This window comes from Callorhinus ursinus, unplaced genomic scaffold, assembly GCF_003265705.2.
Source record: "Callorhinus ursinus isolate GAN/ISIS: 27379988/994484 unplaced genomic scaffold, GSC_fseal_2.0 scaffold22, whole genome shotgun sequence".
NCBI classification, from domain to species: domain Eukaryota; kingdom Metazoa; phylum Chordata; class Mammalia; order Carnivora; family Otariidae; genus Callorhinus; species Callorhinus ursinus.
Genome location: NW_027397084.1, coordinates 26,656,747 through 26,679,441, shown reverse-complemented (window position 1 = coordinate 26,679,441; position 22,695 = coordinate 26,656,747). Strand labels below are relative to the sequence as shown.

The 22,695-nt window shown below is 38.4% G+C and overlaps 1 protein-coding gene across 4 annotated transcripts in view; it reads left to right on the top strand.

The window, feature by feature from the left end:
• The window catches only part of SLC17A5 (solute carrier family 17 member 5), a 52,539-nt gene that overhangs the window by 19,181 nt on the left and 10,663 nt on the right, over positions 1-22,695 (top strand). For 2 of the 4 annotated variants that reach the window (XM_073905226.1, XM_025890640.2), the window contains 4 exons: positions 368-486; positions 4,760-4,918; positions 7,436-7,568; positions 9,414-9,561. In XM_073905226.1, coding sequence (XP_073761327.1) covers positions 368-486; positions 4,760-4,918; positions 7,436-7,568; positions 9,414-9,561 — 559 coding nt within the window. Of the gene's footprint in view, positions 1-367; positions 487-4,759; positions 4,919-7,435; positions 7,569-9,413; positions 9,562-19,589; positions 22,671-22,695 lie in introns of those variants that run through there. The other 2 variants (XM_025890641.2, XM_025890642.2) reach the window with 2 other exon arrangements.

The following is a 22,695-nucleotide window of genomic DNA, read 5'->3' as shown; positions in this document are numbered from 1 at the left end:
GCTTTTAATAAATTAGATTGCCACGTAGACATTTCATGCAGAAAATACATCTGCAATCTAAACGAAAAATGAATCAATGAGTGAAAACAGATACCTGTGGAAGTAATAGATTGTGGAAATTTTTTTAAAAATATTTGTCTGATAGACTCTGATAGGCAGAGTCACGTGGTTAAAGTTGTTCTATTCAAAACTGATAGGAAATAATGCAGATAGCAAGTATCCCGTTAGGAAATTATGATTGGAACTTAAAATCAACCCTAAGCTGAAACCAATTTTATGTTGATAATAATTACATGACTTTTTCAAGACATGTAAAAGTTGTTGTTGGTGCATTCTAATTTTATTTAACTTGTTTTCTTATTTTAAGGTATAGTTGGCATCATTTGGTTTATTTTATGGATCTTTTTAGTTAGTGAAACGCCAGAAACTCACAAGACAATCTCCCGCCATGAAAAAGAGTATATTCTTTCATCATTAAAAAATCAGGTATGGGGGCACCTGGGTGGCTCAGTCGTTAAGCATCTGCCTTCGGCTCGGGTCGTGATCCCAGGGTCCTGGGATCGAGCCCCGCATCGGGCTCCCTGCTCTGCAGGAAGCCTGCTTCTTCCTCTCCCACTCCCCCTGCCTGTTTCCCGCTTGCTGTGTCTCTCTCTGTCAAATAAATAAATAAAATCTTAAAAAAAAAAAAAAATCAGGTATGGACTTTGGCACATTTTTTAAAACAACTTCAGAACCTTTTTTTCTTCAGAATTGAGGTACCAATTTTTGAAAGAGATATTTCTATTGTGCCTGTTCTGGGCAAAGTAGAGTGCAGGCAAATGAAATAAATGAAGTATTGGTTTGTTTTATCTGAGAAATTCCAATTCTTTCAAGATTAAATTAATGAAAAAAGTTACTTTTATAAGTCACTCTAATTTTTATTTTTTTAAAGTGAGCTCTACACCCAATGTAGGGCTCAGACCCACAATCCTGAGATCAAGAAGTGCATGCTCTACCAACTGAGCCAGCCAGGTGCCCCTGTAAGTTGCTCTAAACCTTCTAGAGTAATGGTTATCAGTAAGTCTTAAATTTGTCTTCTTAATTAATAGAAAATAAAATGTTAGTTGTTAGAAAACTAGTGTTTTTATCTGCATTTTATTTATTTATTTATTTTTCTCTTTTCTTTTTTCCCCTCCCCCAACCCCTTATCTGTATTTTAAATGAGTGTGATTTAATAAGGAAGACAGCACATTTGTTATGCTATGTAATATGACATACACCTACCTATTTGCTCCTCTAGAGTAGATCCTTGGAAAAAAATTTATATGTTATTAAAGCTAGACATAGCATGCCAGAAATAAAAGTCTGTCATAATTTAATACAGTAAATCTTCCAAGTCATGGAAACAAAATATTTGTCTTTTGGGGGGAATAAAAGAAGAACATGAAAAGTCAGGAAAAATTAAAATGTATACAGTCTTCTTTAGCATTTTAATGCCTTCATAGTTACTTTATTAGTTTAAGAACAAAATATTTTATATAGAACTTTTCTTACCCATTAAGTTGTTGTTATTGATATTTTATATATAGTATAATGAGGCAGCAATTAAATACTCATTCACCTTTCTTTTTAAGTTTTTAAATTTTGCTGCTCTGTAAGCTGCTGAACTTTAAGAAATATGGCACCTCTTGGTCTTAAGGTTGGCAAAAACTCAGGAGAAATCACAATATAATAAATAAAATTGAGATCTTGGTGTCCTCTGAGCTGTTAATCAAATGAATCCCCCATTTTTTTCCCTAAAGAACAGATAAAAATAACTTAATGCATTGTGAGCAGCTCTTGCCATATACAACTTGATACGTCTTGTCACATTTCCTCAGCATTGATGGTCAACAGCTTATTTCAATACTTCATTTTTATTATTATTTTTATGGGCTTACAAAACCTCTTAGTTTATTTAGATCTTTTTTGAAAGCTTTTTTGCTCTACCTTGATATGTGTCTAAAGCTGTCCCTTATGCAAACTTAAGGTTAATTTGTTTTTCCATATGCTTCAGAAAATGGAATATTCAGAAGCAAGAGGAGTTAGAAGGATTACGTTTCATAGAATTCCAAACCACATCCCTAAACCAGATGATGCTGTGGTTAAAAATGTCATAAAATAAAGGTGCCTGGCTGGCTTAGTTGGGAGAGCATGTGACTCTTGATCTCAGGGTTGTAAGTTCGAGCCCCATGTTGGGCAGAGAATTTACTATGAAAAAAAGAAAAGAAATGTCATAAAGTAATGATTTGTTACATGAAGCCTCCACCTTTAAATCTTGCATCCAAGCAATGTGCAGCATCCGCTGTACTCCATTCATTCTTCAAACATTTTTTGAGAATTACCATGTCCTAGGTTCTTTGTCAGGTACTGAGGACTTAAAAATTAATACAAGAAAGAAAATGAACAAGACAGGGTTCCTGTGGTACCTGTGATCTCCAGAGGGAGACAGACATGGGTGAACATAATTTCAGTGATATATGCTGCTGTATAAAAATAAACGTTCCCTCTCCTTCTCTTCCCCCAAATCCCCTACAGCTTTGATACAGAGTGGAGAACACAAGAGTGTATCTACCACGTCAGATAAAAAGTCCCTAGGAAAAAAAAAGCCACAAGAAGGTCAATAATAGTTCTTCCCCTCTTTGAAATAACCGTGAACCTTGGAAGCAGAAACATAGATTGCTCTGTTAGCTTTTGAGAAAGAAATCGTAGCGCCTCAGTGTATAGGAGATGTAATCATCTGATACTCCAGGCTAGTGGATTCAGGCTTCTTAATCATGCATCAATAAAAAGGTGGGGACGAACACTCTGAATATATGTATATTTGTTCATGGTTATCTACATGTACTACTGTACTTATATGTATTATAAAACATGTCTAAAAATAGATTTTTTAAAGAGTAAATAAAATGAAATAAACAGTATGTACATGAACTTGAAATTTTAATAGGAAAAACCTTTTTATCACTGAAAAATTAGCAATAATAATGTTTAATGGGAGCGGAGTTGAATATGTTGTATTTGATGAGCCTACCATGACTCTGCTTGGTGAGGTAGCTGACAAAGGACTGATGAGGAAAAGTGTCAGTTCCACTATTGTCTTAGTGTTCCTCCATGCCTGCCTTATTAGAATTCTCTTCCATGACTTTCTCTGTTAGAATCTTTTGAAGATACTGTCAGTTTTGTAGATTTGTTTTCACTAAAGCTGGCTAATAAAATCCATAAACCCACTTAAGAAGGTGGGTGTAAACTGTACTATGTTGTAGTCTTGTAGTGAGCAAGCTGACAAGTGAGGATGCCATTAACTCCTTCGAACTGGGGAGATGATACCATATGTGACTGTCCGACATACTCCAGGGCCAACCTAGTTATTAAATATTAATGGAGTTTAGTTTCTCTTCATTTTTATTTATTTATTTATTTTACTAAAGATTTTATTTATTTATTCATGAGAGACAGAGAGAGAGAGGCAGAGGAAGAAGCAGGCTCCCAAGGAGCAGGGAGCCCGATGTGGGACTCGATCCCAGGACGCTGGGATCATGACCTGAGCCGAAGGCAGACGCTTAACCATCTGAGCCACCCAGGCACCCTAGTTTCTCTTTTTTAGAATAAAAGTGAGTGTAGATAGAAATTCTAAAATGGGGACACCTTCGGTTCTGGTCCTGGGATTGAGTCCCGCAGCTAGCTGGCTCCTTGCTCAGCGGGGAGCCTGCTTCTCCCTTTGCCTGCCGCTCCCCCTGCTAGTGCTCTCTCTCCCTCTGACAAAGAAATAAAATCTTAAAAAAAAAAAAAAGAAGTTCTAAAATGTTCTTCCATACAGCAGGGGGTCATCTTACATCCCCCTTGGGTGCTTATACCTACTTTGAAGACCATTTTTCCATATGCTGCATAAACAAACCTTCTATTGCACCCTTCATATAAGTCATTGTAATTGAGTAAAGACTGGATAGTGAAATAGGAATTCTAATAGGACTTCCAGTCTCATTCCTTTGCCCTTATGTCAACCTTTGATTTTTATTATGAAGCTATTCTCTATTTTATAGATGGAGAAATTAATACTGCAGGTGAATTCTGACATCATAAGGAGTTATAAGATTACATTTCTGTTTTTTTCTTTCAACCTGAATCATGGACTCTCTATTGCTGTTTAATATTTTGAAAGAGTTGGTTTAAAACTCTGGAATTTACTGGGGCACCTGGTGACTCAGTCAGTGTAATGTGTAAGTCTTGATTTCAGCTCAGGTCATGATCTTGGGGTCATGATCTCAAGGTTGTGAGATCGACCCCACATTGGGCTTCACACTCAGCAGGACATCTGCTTCTCTCTCTCTCCTCCTTCCCTTCTTGTGCTCTCTCTCTCTCTCTCTAAAATAAATAAATCTGGGGTGCCTGGGTGGCTCAGTTGGTTAAGCAGCTGCCTTCGGCTCAGGTCATGAACCCGGGGTCCTGGGATCGAGCCCCACATCGGGCTTCCTGCTCCACGGGAGGCCTGCTTCTCCCTCTCCCACTCCCCCTGCTTGTATTCCCTCTCTCGCTGTGCCTCTCTCTGTCAAATAAAAAAATCTTTAAAAAAAATTAAATAAAATAAAAATAAATAAATAAATAAATCTGTATCCCCCCCAAAAAAAAAACTTCTGGAATTTACTAATCAAGGCTGGTAATGTGTTCTAGATGGAAGTTTGGCTGATAAGGTACAGATATAAACATAGCATATACTAATTGTGCCTGTTATTTTTTTTAGCTTTCTTCACAGAAGTCAGTGCCATGGATACCCATGCTAAAATCACTGCCTCTTGGGGCTATTGTAGTTGCACATTTTTCTTACAACTGGACTTTTTATACTTTATTGACATTATTGCCTACTTACATGAAGGAGATCCTAAGGTTCAATGTTCAAGAGGTAAGAAAAAATAATCATCTCCTTCTTATATAAAGAATACATTTTTAAACTACACCCAGGATTTGTTTTTATCTATATAAAATTCAGTCATTTTGTATCTTCGATTTTACAGTCACCTACTGAATTCTAGAGACTGCTCTTTTTGCTTCACAGTTGTACCTTCTTTGTTCAGTGTGTGTTCTTGATTCGAGGCATCTTTTGGCTGGTATCCCCCTTAACCATAAAGGTCTTACTTAGTAGGCCCTAGTAACATGCCAGAATAGCAGATGACAAATTGAAGCATACCTCTCAAAGGGCTGGTGGTAGGACTCTGCTGGCAGCTGAGAGGGAACTTGGGAGACCTGAGGTTCCCGTGCAGAGGTTGCTCTGCAGCGTTTTTCAGGCACTGGCAAGCTAAAATTGCAAAGCTGTATAAGAAGGGCTTCCTGGGATGCCTGGGTGTTAAGCGTCTGCCTTCGCTTCAGGTCATGATCCCAGCAAGTGAGCATGAGGGGCGGGGAGGGACAGAGGGAGAAGCAGACTCCCCACTGAGCAGGGAGCCCGATGCGGGACTCAATCCCAGGACCCCGGAATCATGACCTGAGCCGAAGGCAGACGCTTAATGACTGAGCCACCCAGGTGCCCAATTTTGAAGATTTATAGTAGTTTGCAGAAGGTAGTTTTAGGTTGTTAGGAGAGTTTTTAACATTTGAACCTTAAGTGGAAAATTTCAGTAACTGATGAATTATCAGTCTTATCCCATCAGGGAACAAGACCAAGATCAGAAAATTCACTTCTCTATTTGCTTCAGTTTATTCATGTGTAGGATTCTGCCACAAATAATGATAGACGTGATCCTGTTTATTTATTTTTATTAAAGATTTTATTCATTCATTCATGAGAAACGGAGACAGAGGGAGAAGCAGGCTCCCAAGGAGCAGGGAGCCCAATGCGGGACTTGATCCCAGGACCCTGGGATCACGACCTGAGCCAAAGGCAGACGCCCAACCATCTGAGCCACCCAGGCGCCCCTAAATAGAATAAACTTTAAAGAAGAAATTACTCAGCTCAGTATGAGAAAGAAACAAAAATCTTAGCTACAGAAGTAGAAATAGGAGCATACAGGGGCGCCTGGGTGGCTCAGTTGGTTAAGCGACTGCCTTCGGCTCAGGTCATGATCCTGGAGTCCCGGGATCGAGTCCCGCATCGGGCTCCCTGCTCAGCAGGGAGTCTGCTTCTCCCTCTGACCCTACCCCCTCTCATGCTCTCTATCTCTCATTCTCTCTCTCTCAAATAAATAAAATCTTTAAAATAAAAAAAAAGGAAATAGAAGCATACAGCATCTGAATGTAGAGGACCACAAAACTATGATGAAAAAAACTGAATCTTTTCTTAAGCACACTTAAATTTAAAATATCAGCCAATTTTGTTGGTTTGTACCATTCATGATGGTTAATGGAATTATTACCAGATTTAAATACCACTGATAAAATATCTTTCTACCTTTTTTGTAAAACACTACCCTAGTTGTAAAATACTAAAAAGTGTGCCCATCTTTCTCAGACTATAAAAACATTTGTTCTTATCAAAATTAGGCCATTTAGTTTTGGCACCCTAGGTTTATGCTGGGGAAAAATGAACAGAAGAAAGAAATGTCTTCTTTTTTTTTCCCCAAGTATGTGTTCTACATTTTACAGAATTTGTGATTTCCTAAAAAGCTGACCGTTGAATCATTTCCTACAAAACAAATAGCACATTTCCATGATAAATTGTTTCATATCTCCTGGTGCTTTTATTTTTTTAGGTGGCAACTTAAAGGAAAAGAAGAGGGAAAAATAGAGGTCTATCACCTCACTACCTGTGTCCTCTGCTCAAAGCATGTGGTAGTGCACTGGGCACCTGACCTAGATGGTGTGCTTTCTAGAATAATTCATTAAGCTATACATTTGATTTGTGTGGTTTTCTGTATCTGCATGTTATTTTACAATAAAAATATTTGTATAAATACAAATATAAATATGTATAATTATATATACTATATAACAATTTTATATAATTTAGAAATATATTTTTAATATTTTCTATCTTTATATTTATATAAAATATAAATTGTTATATCATTTAAAATGTAAATAATATAAATGTTAAAATATAAATGAAAGTATAATTGTTTATATATAAGTATATTTACAGTAATTTTATAGATTTTATAACAATTTCATATATAATTTAAATATATAATACATATATCATATATAAGGATTATATAAATATAAATAAATAAGTGAAAATTGACCAAAAACTAGACCATAGGGAGAATCTATAGCTAATAGACTTGTCCTCTCTTACTGAAGCTGCACCCCAAGTCCCAAAATAATGTGTAAGATTACCTTGAGCAGACTATACTGTGTAAATACCAACAATATATTGCTATGAATTTCCTTTTTGAGGAAATTTTGGATATGTGGATGTGTATGTTGTTTTGATTCTTCTTCCCCCTACCCCATAATTAATTCTGTATCTTCTTATTCCTTCCAGAATGGGCTTCTATCTGCACTGCCTTATTTTGGCTGTTGGTTATGTATGATCCTGTCTGGTCAAGCTGCTGACAATTTAAGGGCAAAATGGAATTATTCAACAATATGTGTCCGAAGAGTTTTTAGCCTGATAGGTAAGTGAAGTGAGTCGGGGTTTGTTTTAGTTTACAATTATTTACTGTGTTTATAATGCAAGGCAAAATAAAGATGATATTAGTCATATATTTTGTTCACATGTTAAAACACGATTCTTAATGCATGTAGTGCATTTCTGTACAGGATGGTTGGTTCTTTCTGAACCATGCATTTTGAGGGTTAATATTAATCATATCCTATTATCTCCACCATAGTCTTATAACCATAAAAAATGGCTTGCTTTGCTGAATATCATTTCCAGAATTTTCTAAATCACCGTGTTTTCAGCTCTAAGTTTGTAGTGAAAATAATATTTTTAAGTCTCCATCCCTTTTCTAAATGAATACATTTTCAACTGCAATCCAAAAACATTTACTAACATCATTACATTAAATGAGGAGCTATAAATCAAAGAACTCAAAGGAACCTTCAATAATCATAAGTTTCAGACTGTTTTCATAAAGGCAAATTTTAAAACTATCTAGGACAATTGCTTCATTTCTTTTTTTTAAAAGATCTTAAGTAAGTAGAGACCCTGGAAGTCTCTGATGGCTATAGTTCAGAAATTACATTGTAAAAGGACGCTATTCAGGATAATTTTTTTTTTTTAAGATTTTATTTATTTATTTATTTATTTGAGAGGGAGAAAATGAGAGACAGCACAAGAGGGAAGAGGGTCAGAGGGAGAAGCAGACTTCCTGCTGAGCAGGGAGCCCGATGTGGGACTCGATCCCAGGACTCCAGGATCATGACCTGAGCCGAAGGCAGTCACTTAACCAACTGAGCCACCCAGGCGCCCCTATTCAGGATAATTATACAAACACCTTCTGAGCGGCTCCTGCTGAAAGATGCTGTCCTGTTGTATTGCTTGCTTATTTCAACTCTCAAGATATTTTTCCACACCTGCAAATAAAATAGATCCCGTTAGATTCAATCCAATTTTCCCTTTTTTGGCTTCCTGTTCACCTGCTCTGGCCAATATGGTAGCCACTATCCATATATGGCTATTTACATTTAATTGAAATGTAAAAATAAGTTCCTCAGCTGCAGTATATACAAATATAACATTTCTATCATCACAGAGAGTTATTGGATAGCACTGCTGTAGAACAGAGAAAAAATGGCAACCCTCTCATTAAGCTCCTTCCTGTTACTTGTATTTTATGCTTAACTGCCTATATAATAAAATACGTATATTGCTATGAATGCTAAAACCTAAATGGAGTGTTTTTCTAACTTTATTCAACAGAGTTTATTTAGTTTATCTTCTTTGGTTATATGAACTTTAAATCTCATTCTGTACCAACTATAGCTTCTCTCCAAACTATATTTTTCAGTCATTCTCTTCTTGCTCTTTGTAGAACTTTAGCTGAGTCTTGGTCACAGGAAGATTTAATAATTTTTTTTTTAAGATTTTATTTATTTATTTGACAGAGAGAGACACAGCGAGAGAGGGAACACAAGCAGGGGGAGTGGGAGAGGGAGAAGCAGGCTTCCCACGGAGCAGGGAGCCCGATGCGGGGCTCGATTCCAGGACCCTGGGATCATGACCTGAGCCGAAGGCAGATGCTTAACGACTGAGCCACCCAGGCGCCCTAAGATTTAATAATATTGCATAGTGATTTTCCTTTTACTTTTACATTAGTTGCATTATGTCTATGTTTTTTTCCAGCAGTTTTTGTTTTGTCATGAAAACTGTAATTTAAACTGAGTCTTTTATGCAGTACAGCGTTTTTACTGTAGGTGGCAGTGATATCAAATCTCAGATTTATACTATATTAAGGTAGTCCAAGCAAATATTAATCCTGAGGCTTCTTTTTCTCTTTATAACTTTTTAACTCCAGGAATGATTGGACCTGCGGTATTCTTGGTAGCCGCTGGATTTATAGGTTGTGATTATTCATTGGCTGTTGCATTCTTAACCATATCAACAACACTGGGAGGCTTTTGCTCTTCTGGATTTAGCATCAACCATCTGGATATTGCTCCTTCGTGAGTACCAATATAAAGATTGGCTATGATTGATTAAATTCATTTTTTTAATTGTGGTAAGACATATATAACATGAAATATACCATTTTAACCTTTTTTTTTTAAAGATTTTATTTATTTGGGTGCCTGGGTGGCTCAGTCGTTAAGCGTCTGCCTTTGGCTCAGGTCATGATCCCAGGTTCCTGGGATCGAGTCCCACATTGGGCTCCCTGCTCCGTGGGAAGCCTGCTTCTCCCTCTCCCACTTCCCCTGCTTGTGTTCCTGTTCTCACTATCGCTCTCTGTCAAATAAATAAAATCTTAAAAAAAAAAGATTTTATTTATTTATTTGACAGAGGGAGACACAATGGGAGAGGGAACACAAGCAGGGGGAGTGGGAGGAGAAGCAGGCTTCCCGCTGAGCAGGGAGCCCCATGCGGGGCTTGATCTCAGGACCCTGGGATCATGACTGGAGCCGAAGGCAGACACTTAATGACTGAGCCCGGAGGCACCCCCCATTTTAACCATTTACTTTTTTATTTTTTTATTTTTTAAATTTTTTTATTTATTGCGAGAGAGAATGGTAGAGAGAGAGCATGAGAGGGAAGAAGGTCAGAGGGAGAAGCAGACTCCCTGCTGAGCAGGGAGCCCGATGCGGGACTCGATCCTGGGACTCCAGGGTCATGACCTGAGCTGAAGGCAGTTGCTTAACTGACTGAGCCACCCAGGCACCCCCATTTTAACCATTTTTAAGTGTACAGTTCTGTGGTATTAACTATTCAGGTGTGAAGATGATATGCAACCATCACCACCATCCAACTCTAGAACTTTGTCATCTTCCCAAGCTGAAACTGTTCCCATTAAACACTAACTCCCCATTCCTCACCTCCCCACAGTCCCTGGCAACCTCCATTCTACTTTCTTTCTCTATAAATTTGACTATTCTAGGAATAACCTTAAATTCTTAAACAAGGGGCACCTGGGTGGCACAGTCAGTTGAGCGCCCAAATACTGGTTTTGGCTCAGGTCATGAATGGGGGTGGGGGCCGCCATGGCATCAAGATCAAGCCCCACATGGCATAAGACTGCCCTCCCCCACTCCTGCTCAGTGAGGAATCTGCTTTAAGACTCTCTCCCCCTCTCCCTCTGTACCTCTCCTCCCCCTGCAAATAAAAAAAAAAAAACTTAAAAAAAAATAAATTCTTAAACAAGATTTCAGTTTACCTGATAGTTAACACATGAGATTGGTTTTAAATTTAAACTTTTAACTGTCATCACCTCTGTACACAGTTTCCCATAAAAACATTATGCATACCGCATGATAACTTGTGTCTGTCCACCCAGCTAGAGTAGGAACTCTGAAGGCAGACGCTGTCTTACCATCCTCAAGGCTCATTGTGGGGCTTGGCACATAGTGGGCATTTAGTTGGATGGATGAATGCCCAAGACCAGACCAAGTTATTTGTCTAATTATTATCTTACCTATGTGCAAATATATTTGTCTAGCACTTGATAGCTTACAAATCACTTTCACAAACAGTACCTCATTTTATCTTTAAAGCATTCCTAATGAGATAGATATTCTTAACCTATTTTATGACTAAAGAGACTCATTCAGAGAAGTTAAGTGATTTGTCTTATATCACACAGCTAATAAATGATAGAGCCCAGACTTGAACCTAAAATTCTTACCTTTAAGCCCAGAATTCTCTTTTTTTTTTTTTTTTTAAGCCCAGAATTCTTTTTATAGCTACCTCTCTGGAAATATTCTCTGGGCCTCATACTACTAGGATTCTTTTGGGCCAGTTGTCAAGGTAGAGGAGGGTGCTGTGTAAATATTTTAACCCAGAAGATTTGGTGCACTTAATTTTTAATGGATATGAATTTGTTTTTGGAGAAAAGATAGGTGGTCTTGTACCCTCTTTCCCCTATCCCAAATTCTTCACACCTGGACTGCCACAGAATTTTCTGATTCCTATTAATCCTCGGTCTCCCATCCCTTCAATAAGTACCTTAAGTAAGAAGTCCGAGAAGGTTCCACAGATCAGACTGTAAGTGTGCCCAGCTCCCTGCTGAGTCCTATCTATCACTTCACAGTGCCTTCTACTAAAGGTTCATTCTCGGCCCCTGTGGCAGTGTTGTTTCCTCTCCACTACTCTGCATCCTTCCCAGGTCACACCCCAGTTCTTCATTAGGCCTTTCCAGACCATTAATGCCTACTTTTTCTCTTCCTCTTCTCAGTGCATTCCAGTTATAATTTTATGCTAGATGCATTTATATTCACTGCCTTACTTTGATTTGTAATTATTTTAAATGCAAGTCTTATCTTTCTTATCTCCCCAACTTGGATGTAAACTCATCAGACTGAGACATGCTCTATATCCATATCACAGCTTCTGCACAAGGAGAGTCACACCCAGTCCATACTTGTTGAGTGGTTGATTTATATAATCATACCAAGAAAAGTAGGAACTGCAGTGCTACATATACCCTTAACAGTGGGGAACCAAGAAAGAAAACCAGCAACACTTAGGCATTGGACCAAGAAACCATTTGATATAAAAGGTAACCTAAGCAAAAGCTCTGGGAATCTAAGCTCTGAGAGCACAGGGGCCAAGTCCATCTTATTGACCCCAGCCATACCAGAACCTGGCCCTGTGCTGGGTAATGGTCAGTGCTCAATCAATGGTATGAATGGAAGAAAGAAAATAGCCTTTCACATTTCATACCATGTTAAAACTCTTTCTAAAAAAATACTTGGGTATTGATTTCATTGTATGTCAAGACTTTGCTTTAAAGCTCTTTCTTTACTATTATATAATAAAATCAGTTTTTATATTCTCCATTAAATTTAAGTATAGAATTCTCAGCCAACATGGAAAATTCCCCACATTATGGTCCCAGTTTGTCTTTATAATTTTATTCCTCCCTTCCTTGCCTCATCTACTTTGTATTCTTTGCCCCAGGTGAACTAAACTACTCTTTATTTTCAAAAAATATCCCCCAAGACACACACACACACACACACACACACACACACACACACACACACACACACATTCTTTTCCACCTTTGGCCCCATGCTCATGCTAGTCTATATACCTGGAATGCCCACACTCTGGATTTTTCTCATGTCTTTTAGTGATTAGATTCAGATAATGTGTCCCTGACCAGATTCACTGGCCTGTGCCCTCAGGGAATCATATCCAGAAGCCCCTAGTAATATTAATTTTGATCACCCAGTCAAGATGTTATAGTTTCTCTAATAACTACTTACTTTTTCCCCCTTCAACTAATAAAGCATCTCTGGAAAGATGCTTTGAGATCATACAAACATCCTGCTCCTCATCAAACTCCCCTCACCACCACCAACTTAGATGTAGTGTCCATTGTTGATCCATGCCAAACCAGTTTTTACCATTATGGCTTCAAAACAGTGGTATTTCCACCCTATCTTTCCCTCCACATTTATCAGTTGGCATTCTGTTGTAAGGAAGATCTTCCCTCCTCCTCCACTTGTTTATCTATCATCAGTGTGGACTCAGAGATTCCTAATTTATTTAATGAGTTATAATCCATTATTGTCCTTATCTGTTTTTATGCCCACATTATCTCAGATTTAGCCATAAGTGCCCCTTCAAGCTGGCTCCTGTAGCCTATGGACATTCCCCCGCCCCCTCACCACCTCCCCACCCTGCTTCTTCTTTGACCACTTCTTTTTTGATGAAACAACTAGATGTTCCAGATTCATCTTGTATCTTCCCTGCCTTGAAATACCTTGGAATCAGTGATTTCTCCAAGGAACACTGGTTCCTTTTAGTGAAGAGTGGTGTTTAGAAACTAAGGGCCTGGCAAGAGATCATATGCTTTCATTACAAGTTAGATTGCCTCTCCTAAGCAGATGTTAGTTACTACTTAGAAATCACTTGAAGCATTGACTGTTGTCAAAGCTTTATTTACAAATAGAAACAAAAGCCTGCCATTTTATCAAATTATTTATTTTACATCTTTGTATGCTGAATACCATGTACTGGCCTTGTTTTAAGCCTTTTTCTACTTTCTTATCTTTGGGATGTAGAAGTGATCCTTCAATCCTTCATAGAATTATAAAGATACCAGCATAGACTTGTAAATCTTTTTAGAGTGAATTGTAGGGACGCCTTTCTCTACAAAGTAGCAAAAGATGACAGCTTTAAACGTATATTACTTTTATTATGATGTTATTATTTCCTAATTCTAGTAAATGAAACTTGTCTAGTTATCTCTTCATTTCTGTAATCATTACTGTTAATTAGAGAAATTGCTGGGTTAAAGCTGAGTTCACATATCAGCTACATTATATGTATTTAAATAGCTCTAAAAAGTATCTACAGGGGACCCTGGCTGGCTCAGTAGAGCATGTGACTCTTGATCTCAGGGTGGTGAGTTCAAGCCCCATGTTGGGCATAGAGCTTACTTAAAAAAATTAAAAAATAGGAGTACCCTGCTGGCTCAATCAGTAGAGCGTGCAATTCTTGTTCTTGGGGTCATGAATTCAAGTGCCTCATTGGGCATAGAGCTTACATTAAAAAAATAAATTAAAAAGAAAATAAAAGAAATAAATAAAAATTAAAAGTATCTGCATAGGGGCCCCTGGGTGGCTCAGTTGTTAAGCGTCTGCCTTCAGCTCAGGGCATGATCCCAGGGTCCTGGGATCGAGCCCCTCATCGGGCTCCCTGCTCAGCGGGAAGCCTGTTTCTCCCTCTCCTGCTCCCCCTGCTTGTGTTCCTCTCTTGCTGTGTCTCTCTCTGTCAAATAAATAAATAAAATCTTTTAAAAAAACAAAAAAAGTATCTGCATAATAGTGAATTCCACAGGGTACTATGTAAATTTGTATTGACAATAATACTGAGATTGAGGTTGAAAATATAGTATTTGCTGAGATTAGGAATAAAATGAAATAGTATATCTAAATGAGATTTTACTCATTAAGATATTTTGTCCTCTCAACCTCTCTACTTTATGCCCAAAATAATTTAAATAGACATATTTTAATATTTAGCCATACTTTATGGATATGATGTTACATATTTACTTTTTTATATATGTATTTACTTCCACATAACTCTTTCATGGAATTAACTGCATTAACAATACGCAACTGCATATTATTTTATCTCACTAATTTATACCTTGCTAATCTAATCATGGGCCTGGGATAGAAGGACCCTCGATTCAAAATTCTAACAAAAGTTAAACTGCGTAAGCCTACAGAGCCTATCATTCTTTTGTGTGGTTTGAATCTGGCAGTTGCTTATTTAACTAACAATGGTAACTACTTGCCTTAAACAGTAATATTTTTGTTGGTAATTAGAAATTTATAGGAACAATAATTGGATATATACTGACTAGTCACCCATTTTACAGAGAAAGTGGTACCTTCTTGAGTCATTTATCTTCATAGTATTTCATATAATTAAAATCAATTTAAACTTTCGGAACCAGAAATAGATGTGATTAATTATTAAACCATTAGTTACAATCTTGGCAGTATTTAAATTCTGAAGTTCAGGGGCACCTGGGTGGCTCAGTTGGTTAAGCGACTGCCTTCAGCTCAGGTCATGATCCTGGAGTCCCGGGATCGAGTCCCGCATCGGGCTCCCTGCTCAGCGGGGAGTCTGCTTCTCCCTCTGACCCTCCCCTCTCTCATGCTCTCTCTCATTCTCTCTCTCAAATAAATAAATAAAATCTTTAAAAATAAATAAATAAATTCTGAAGTTCAAACATCTTTTGCATAGTTTCATATGATTTTTATTTTTAAGCTAGAAGTTTACATTAATCCCACTTAAATATAAGCCTTTTGTGTTTTTAATGTAATGCTGAATTACATTTTTAAAAGTATAAGGACCTAAAAAAAAAAGTATAAGGACCTGATAATCAGAATAGTAAAAATATTACACTATATGTAAAAAGTCTATCATGATTTAAAAAAAACTCTGAATATGTCTTATCCTATTTAGCAATGTAATCATGTTTTCACATCCCAAGATTGATCATGCACAAAAGTTTTATTACAGTGCCTCACATAGAGTGTGCTCAGTAAGCATTTGTTGAAGGAATAAATCTCTGGTTTTATCACAAGACCAAATGTCTAATGTTGAAGTTGTTTACAATATACCAGAGTCTTTTGTCAAAAAAAAAAAAAAATCAAAACAGAGGGAAGAATTTTGTGAACCTTACAAGCTAGGAAATGCTTGTTGAGTATACTTATTGGTGAGTTAAGAAGTAAAGTTTAGGGGTGCCTGGGTGGCTTAGTCCATTAGGCATTTGCCTTTGGCTCTGGTCATGATCCCAGGGTCCTGGGATGGAGCCCTGAAGGGCTTCCTGCTCAGAGGGGAATCTGTTTCTCCCTCTGCCCCTCCCCCTGCTCCTGCTCTTGCTCATTCTCTCTCACTGTCTCAAATAAATAAATAAAATCTTAAAAAAAAAAAGGAGTTTAACATAATGATGAAAGAAAGGAAGAATTTGAAAAGCAAATTAACTTCAAGAAAACTTTGTTCAATTTAGTGATAATTTGAAAGATCTGATACAGGAGCGCCTGGGTGGCTCAGTCAGTTAAGCATCTGTCTTTGGCCCAGGTCATGATCCCAGGGTCCTGGGATCCCTGTGTAGGACTCCCTGCTCAGTGGGGAGCCTGCTTCTCCCTCTGCCCCTACCCAGCTCGTGCTCTCATGCTTACTCTCTCTCAAATTAGTAGGTAAAATCTTTAAAAAAGAAAGAAAGAAAGAAAGAGAGAGAAAGAAAGAAAGATCTGATACAACACAATGGAAATAAGAACCCCTTGAAGCTGAAGGAATAAAGGCATGAGAAGTCATTTCTGAGTGACAGAGGTTAGAAGAAGCCTAAGCAAATTGCTGCATAATGACCTGAGATTTGTATTTGAGATTTACAAAGTAGGAATGAAGACTGATTACCCAAGAAAGGATTCAAAGAAATAGCAAATAATTGCAGGACTAAAATATGTTCCTTTAGGCTAGTGATTAGAGAAGGAATCTGGAAGGGATTTCTCTTGAAGTGAGTTAAACAAAATGACACTGTTCTGTTATATAGTTTATAGAATCATAGAGAGTGAGAAACAGGATGCATTTACAGTAACTCATCCCTTACTCAAAGTGTGGTCCACAGCCCAGGAGCATCAGCATCACGTGGGAGCTTATGAGAAATGCAGAGTCTCAGGCCTCACCCCAGACTTGCTGAACTGGAATCTGCATGTTAAAGTCCTCAGGTGATTCTTGTGCATCTTCAAGTGTGAGGCCCTGGCCTAGTCAAGTCCTGTCACTCCTACAACAAACACGTCTAGAGGACCTACTATACATTGAGCACACTCTACATGACACTACAAAAAATAACACCCAGGGCGCCTGGGTGGCTCAGTTGGTTAAGCGACTGCCTTCAGCTCAAGTCATGATCCTGGAGTTCCGGGATCGAGTCTCACATCGGGCTCCCTGCTCAGCGGGGAGTCTGCTTCTCCCTCTGACCCTCTTCCCTCTCATGCTCTCTATCTCTCATTCTCTGTCTCTTAAATAAATAAATAAAATCTTTAAAAACAAAACAAAAAAAAGCAAAAACAAAACAAAACAAAACAAAAAACAAAAAATAACACCCAGCTCCTGCACGCAAGGAGATTAGTTTAGTTCAGGAAATAAGCAGCAAAAAAAATAAACAGTTGTAATATATTATGATAATTCATTCTTTTGACAAATACCAAATACCTGCCAATTACCAGCCATAAAAGACACAGCCCTGGCCTATGAAGCTTTTGGTCTAGGGTGGTAGAAACAAAACAAAGAAAAAACTTTTTGAAGAAAAATGGGAGATTACAAATAGATATAATGTAGATCAAAGAGTAAGGGAAGGTCTCTCTGAGGAAATGACATTTAAGCTCAAGTCTGGAATGAGTAAGAAGTTAGCCAGGCAAAAAGGGAATAGGGTGTTCCTGAGAGAAGAATTTACATGTGTAGAAAAAGAAATCAGTGTGTGTCTTAGTCTACTTGGGCTGCCATAACAAAATACCATAGACTGGGTGGCTTAAACAACAGAATTTATTTTCTCACAGTTTGAAGTCCAAGATCAAGATGCCAGCATGGTTAGTTTCTTGTCAGAACTCTTTCTGGTTTGCAGATGGGCTGCTTTTTGCTGGGTGCTCACATGGCCTTTCTCCAGTGTGTCTGCAGGCATGCATGCATGTGTGCAGAGAGAGAAAGAGCTCCAGTGTCTCTCACTCTTCATATAAGGGCTCCCATACAATAGATGGGACTTGACTATAGATTAGACCTGAAGAGTAAGGAGAAATAAAGCATGTTGATTTCCAGCCATTCTGCATCTGCAGCTGGATAGATGGATGTGCCACTTATTGGAATTGGGATACCTGAAGGAGGAAGAGTCTTGGGGGAAGACAGAAATTTCAGACATGTTAAATTTTAGATATTTGTGAAAACATCTAGAAAATTGTAGTTACAGGCAGTTGGATTTATGGATCTGGAACTCGGAAGAGCATTCTGATTGGAAATGAAAATTAGGGAATAGTAATCCATGTTTTGAAGTATTGAAAGATAAGCATTGCTTTGGGAGAGAGTGACAAGCAATCCCAAGACTGGATCTTGGCAAACATTTAGCACCCAGAAAGAGGGGAAATAACCAGAAAAGGAAACTAAAAAGGAAAAACAAGAGGGGCGCCTGGGTGGCTCATTGGTTAAGCAACTGCCTTCGGCTCGGGTCATGATCTCAGGGTGCTGGGATCGAGCCCTGCATCAGGCTCCCTGCTCGGCGGGAGGCCTGCTTCTCCCTCTCTCACTCCCCCTGCTTGTGTTCCCTCTCTTGCTGTCTCTCTCTCTGTCAAATAAATTAAAAAAAAAAAAAAAAAGGAACAACGAGAGATAGAAGGAAAATCAAGAATGTGTTGTCAAGAAAGCCAAGATTATCCAGTCTTCAATTCAAGAAGGGGCTCTGGATAATAGATAAAGATTTAGGAGTCATCAACATATGAGTAGTAGATAAAGCCACAGAATTGGATACAATTACTCAGGAAATAATGAAAACCTTAGGAATTCATCAAGAGAAAGAAGAACCTGATGCAAGAGTAATTGAAAAGATGCAACAGGAAAAAGAGAAGGAAAATAAGTAGAGATTGGGATCCCCAAAGGGAGGGCTTGATCAACAGTGTCAGATGCCACAGAGAAGTCAAGTAAAGCAAGAATGAAAATATTCCTCTCCATATGGAGAAGTTCTTTAAACATCTTGGTGAAAATGCTTCCATAGAACAAGGAGAAGGAAGCTAGGTTGCAGTGACTTAAGAAATGAATGGAAAGATAAGGAAGTGAAGACCGCCAACATAAAGCAGTGATTTCGAAAATGGGATCCTTAGCCCGTCCACATTAAAATCATCAGGAGTGCTTGTTAAAAATAAAGCAGAAAAAAATAAATAAAATAAAACAGAATAATTGATCACAGGGCTAGGGAAGGACTCTGCATTTTGTTGCTCCTCCAGGTGGTTTTCATGGACAGTAAAATTTGAAAACCACTGCCAATAAACAACTGTTTCAAAACTATAAACTGTGAAGGGAAAGAGAAAAAGCTAAAGATGGACACATATCGATGGAAGATTGGGGTTTTTTTTAAGGTGAAAGACACCCAGGTTGTACGTATAGTGAGTAAAGAAGTCTGATAAACAATGAAAGGTTAAAGCTGAAAGAAAGGAGTGACAGTTACTGGTTGGTAGAAGCCAGGAAAGGATGAAATTCAGAGCCCAAGTAGAGGGATTAGCTTTCAAATGAGAAGAAATGGAAGGTAGTAAAGTGGGTTCAGTTAAAAGTTTTGAGGTGATTGAGATGAGAACTTGAGAATTGTAGTGATTCAAAATATGTCCACACATTCTTCAACACTTGGAGGGAACACTCCCTTGAGTGTGGGCTGGATTTAGTGACTTGTTTCTGAAGAATATGGTAAAAGTAGTGATATCTGACTAGGGTCATAAAAGGCCTCACAGCAGCTTCCTTGCTTTGTCTCTCTCAGATGATTCATCTGCCATGTAAGGAGGACACTTAGGAGCCCTGTGGCAAGGCCCACATGGGGGGAACTGAGGCCATCGCCTGCAGCCACATAAGTGAGCTTAGAAGTGGATAATGCAGCCCCAGCCAACATGACAGAAACTTCATGAGAAATTCTGAGCCAGGGCACCTGGGTGGCTCAGATGGTTAAGCGACTGCCTTCGGCTCAGGTCATGATCCTGGAGTTCCGGGATCGAGTCCTGCATTGGGCTCCCTGCTCAGCAGGGAGTCTGCTTCTCCCTCTGACCCTCTCCCCTCTCATGCTCTCTCTCTATCTCATTCTCTCTCTCAAATAAAAATAAATAAAATCTTTAAAAAAAAAAAAAGAAATTCTGAGCCAGAGCCACCCAGCTAAACCCCTTCTGCATTCCTGACCCAGAGACCCTGTGAGATGATAAATATTTGTTGTCCACAGCTGCAAAGCTTGAAGTAATTTATAGTGCAGCAGTAGATAACTAACTGAAAAATCTTCTAACTGTTAGTCTTTGATTTCTCTGTGACATGGGACTCAGGTTCATTGTTGAGACTAAGAAAGAAGATAGGTGTGGAGAAAAAGACTCAAGAATCATAAAAGTTCAAACTAGCTACCAGGGAACTTTGTCACTAAGAATTAATTGAAGGGGTTTCTGGCATTGATGAGGATCAGCTGCAATTGGAGATGAATTTTGTACTTTCTCTATTTTACCGAGTTGTTCTTTCAGTGGTTTCAGCAGCCCAAGTATAGGATTGAAAATGTGCTGTAGAATTGATTTAGGCTTGAGATTTTAACAAGCTGAGGGTTGATGAACACTCAAAGGGATATGGGAATTGAGAGTTTGGGCACAAAAGATATCCAGTCTGTGTTATCTCTCAGAAGCTTTTAGTTGAAGTAATAGAAATCCTAATTCAAGCTGGCTAAACAGCATAGTGTATTGATTCGCTTTAGTGTAAAATCCAGTGACAGTTGACCTCAGGCAAGAGTTGACATCAGCTGTCCACTAATATTACCAAAGATTCATTTCTTTTCCACTCTCTAGCTTTCATGATATTAGTTTTATCCTAAGACTGGGTGTGCTTGTTAAATCACACAATGAAATGATTGCCAGTAACTACCAGAATTGCATGCTTCTTTCCTCACATCAGTCAAGGAAGAAAAGGATCTTTTTCTCTCTCAACCATGGAAGTAAGTCCTGGGCTTCATTTTGATTGAAACAAAGCAAGTCACATATCCACCCCTGAACCAACCCCTATGGCCAAGAGAATACCATTTGACTTTAGGACAATTAGCAACCCCCCTAAAGTTAGAGGTAAAGGAGCCAGTATCCCCCAAACCTCATGGGAATGGATGCCGAGGAGGCCACTGGTAATATCCACTACAACACATGAAGGTGTGAACACAAAGAACTCATTTTGAAGATGAAGAAATCAGGTACAGAGGAGTTATGTGGCTTCCAAAGTCACCCCTAGTAAATGGCAGACCTGAAATTTGAATCCAGGTCTCAGCAACATGATTCAGGGATCTTTCTGCTACATCAGGTTGTCTCTTGAAGATCTTAAAAATTGGTCATTGTCTAGTAGTTATTTTGGGAACTCAGGGAAAAGAACTCATTGCCAAGAACAAATACATACTCTGGTTGCCTCAGTTTATGTGAGTTTATTTTAAAACTAAATAAATAAATATGAGAAGTAAAAATTGTAAGGAACATAAAATTGACTGACTAGCCAGGCTAGCCAGAAAGAAGGTAGTAAGCCACCCACTCCATTTCCTGGAGGTGAAATGTAATTCAGGATTCATCAGGTGCCTTCAATCCTTCAGGAGCTCTGGAATCTGGCAAGAGCTTCTGGGAAGGGGAAAACAAAACAAAACAAATATACATAGTACCTACCTTATAAGATTGTTGTGAGGATTAAATAAAACACATATACACTCACATATACACACTTAGCTCATAATGTAGTAAGTTCATTTGCACATAACACAATAAACTATTATTTTCTGGCTAACTGAGTCAGGTGCCATGACCAGGGTCACAAATCAATCCAAGTAAAATATTAAAGGGCTGATTGGTGAGCTCTTAGAAAAGAAAATACTGATTACTGAGGAGTAACCATTGGATCATTAACAGCCAAAATAGCGAAATGGTCTAATTTCTCAACATTTTTAGCCTCATATATAGAGGGAACACAGTATATATGGTACATCAGGATTTCAACTAGATCTCCCATGATAACCTTTTGGATGAGTTGAGAAAAGATGAATTGGATGTACAATGAGGTGGATGTATAATTACTAAATTTCAGTGTCATAGCATGCTGATTAATGGATCTAGTCATTTAACAAACACTGTGCCCAGGCACTCTACCAAATGTTGAAGACACAAACATGAAACTAACATGGCCCCTGTTTGCATCTGTAGAAGCTTCTGGTAGCTTGAAGTGTGATAAGGTCACGTCCTGAAGCATATACTGGATGATGGGCAGGCAGGATCCTGGAACTGGGCTTCAAGCATCAGTGAGTGGTTGAACTTCATAGCTTGAAGACTCTGTTCCAGCCCTGGCATTTTGTGAGTCATAAGTAAAAAAAAATTTATCTAGATATAGTATGAAACCAAACAGTTTAGTAACATAAATGATGCCAACAAGTAGTTGTAGAAGTTGGGAGGAAGGACATGTATGCACCATGTGCTTACCACCAGATTTCTGGTTGTGATCAATATATGTATATATGTGAACAACATATGTAACTTTTAAAAATATATCACTGTACAAATGTAAGGTAATCACATCAAAGTCAAAATTATTTCCCTCCCTTCTATTTTGATTCCATCCTTTAGATGAGCTTGCAGTTTTTATTTTCCAACTAGAATTTCTTGGTTTAAAGAATACTAGTTGTTTCTAGTTCTCCATGTCTTGGTTAACTAGGGGATTACATATCTTTTGACCATGTTGTTGCTTAGTTGCTTTTTCTTTGGTAAAAGCTGAGTGCCCACAGGGCACCTGGGTGGCTCAGACGGTTAAGTGTCTGCCTTCCACTCGGGTCATGATCCGAGCTCCCTGCTCAGCGGGAAGCCTGCTTCTCCCTCTCCCACTCC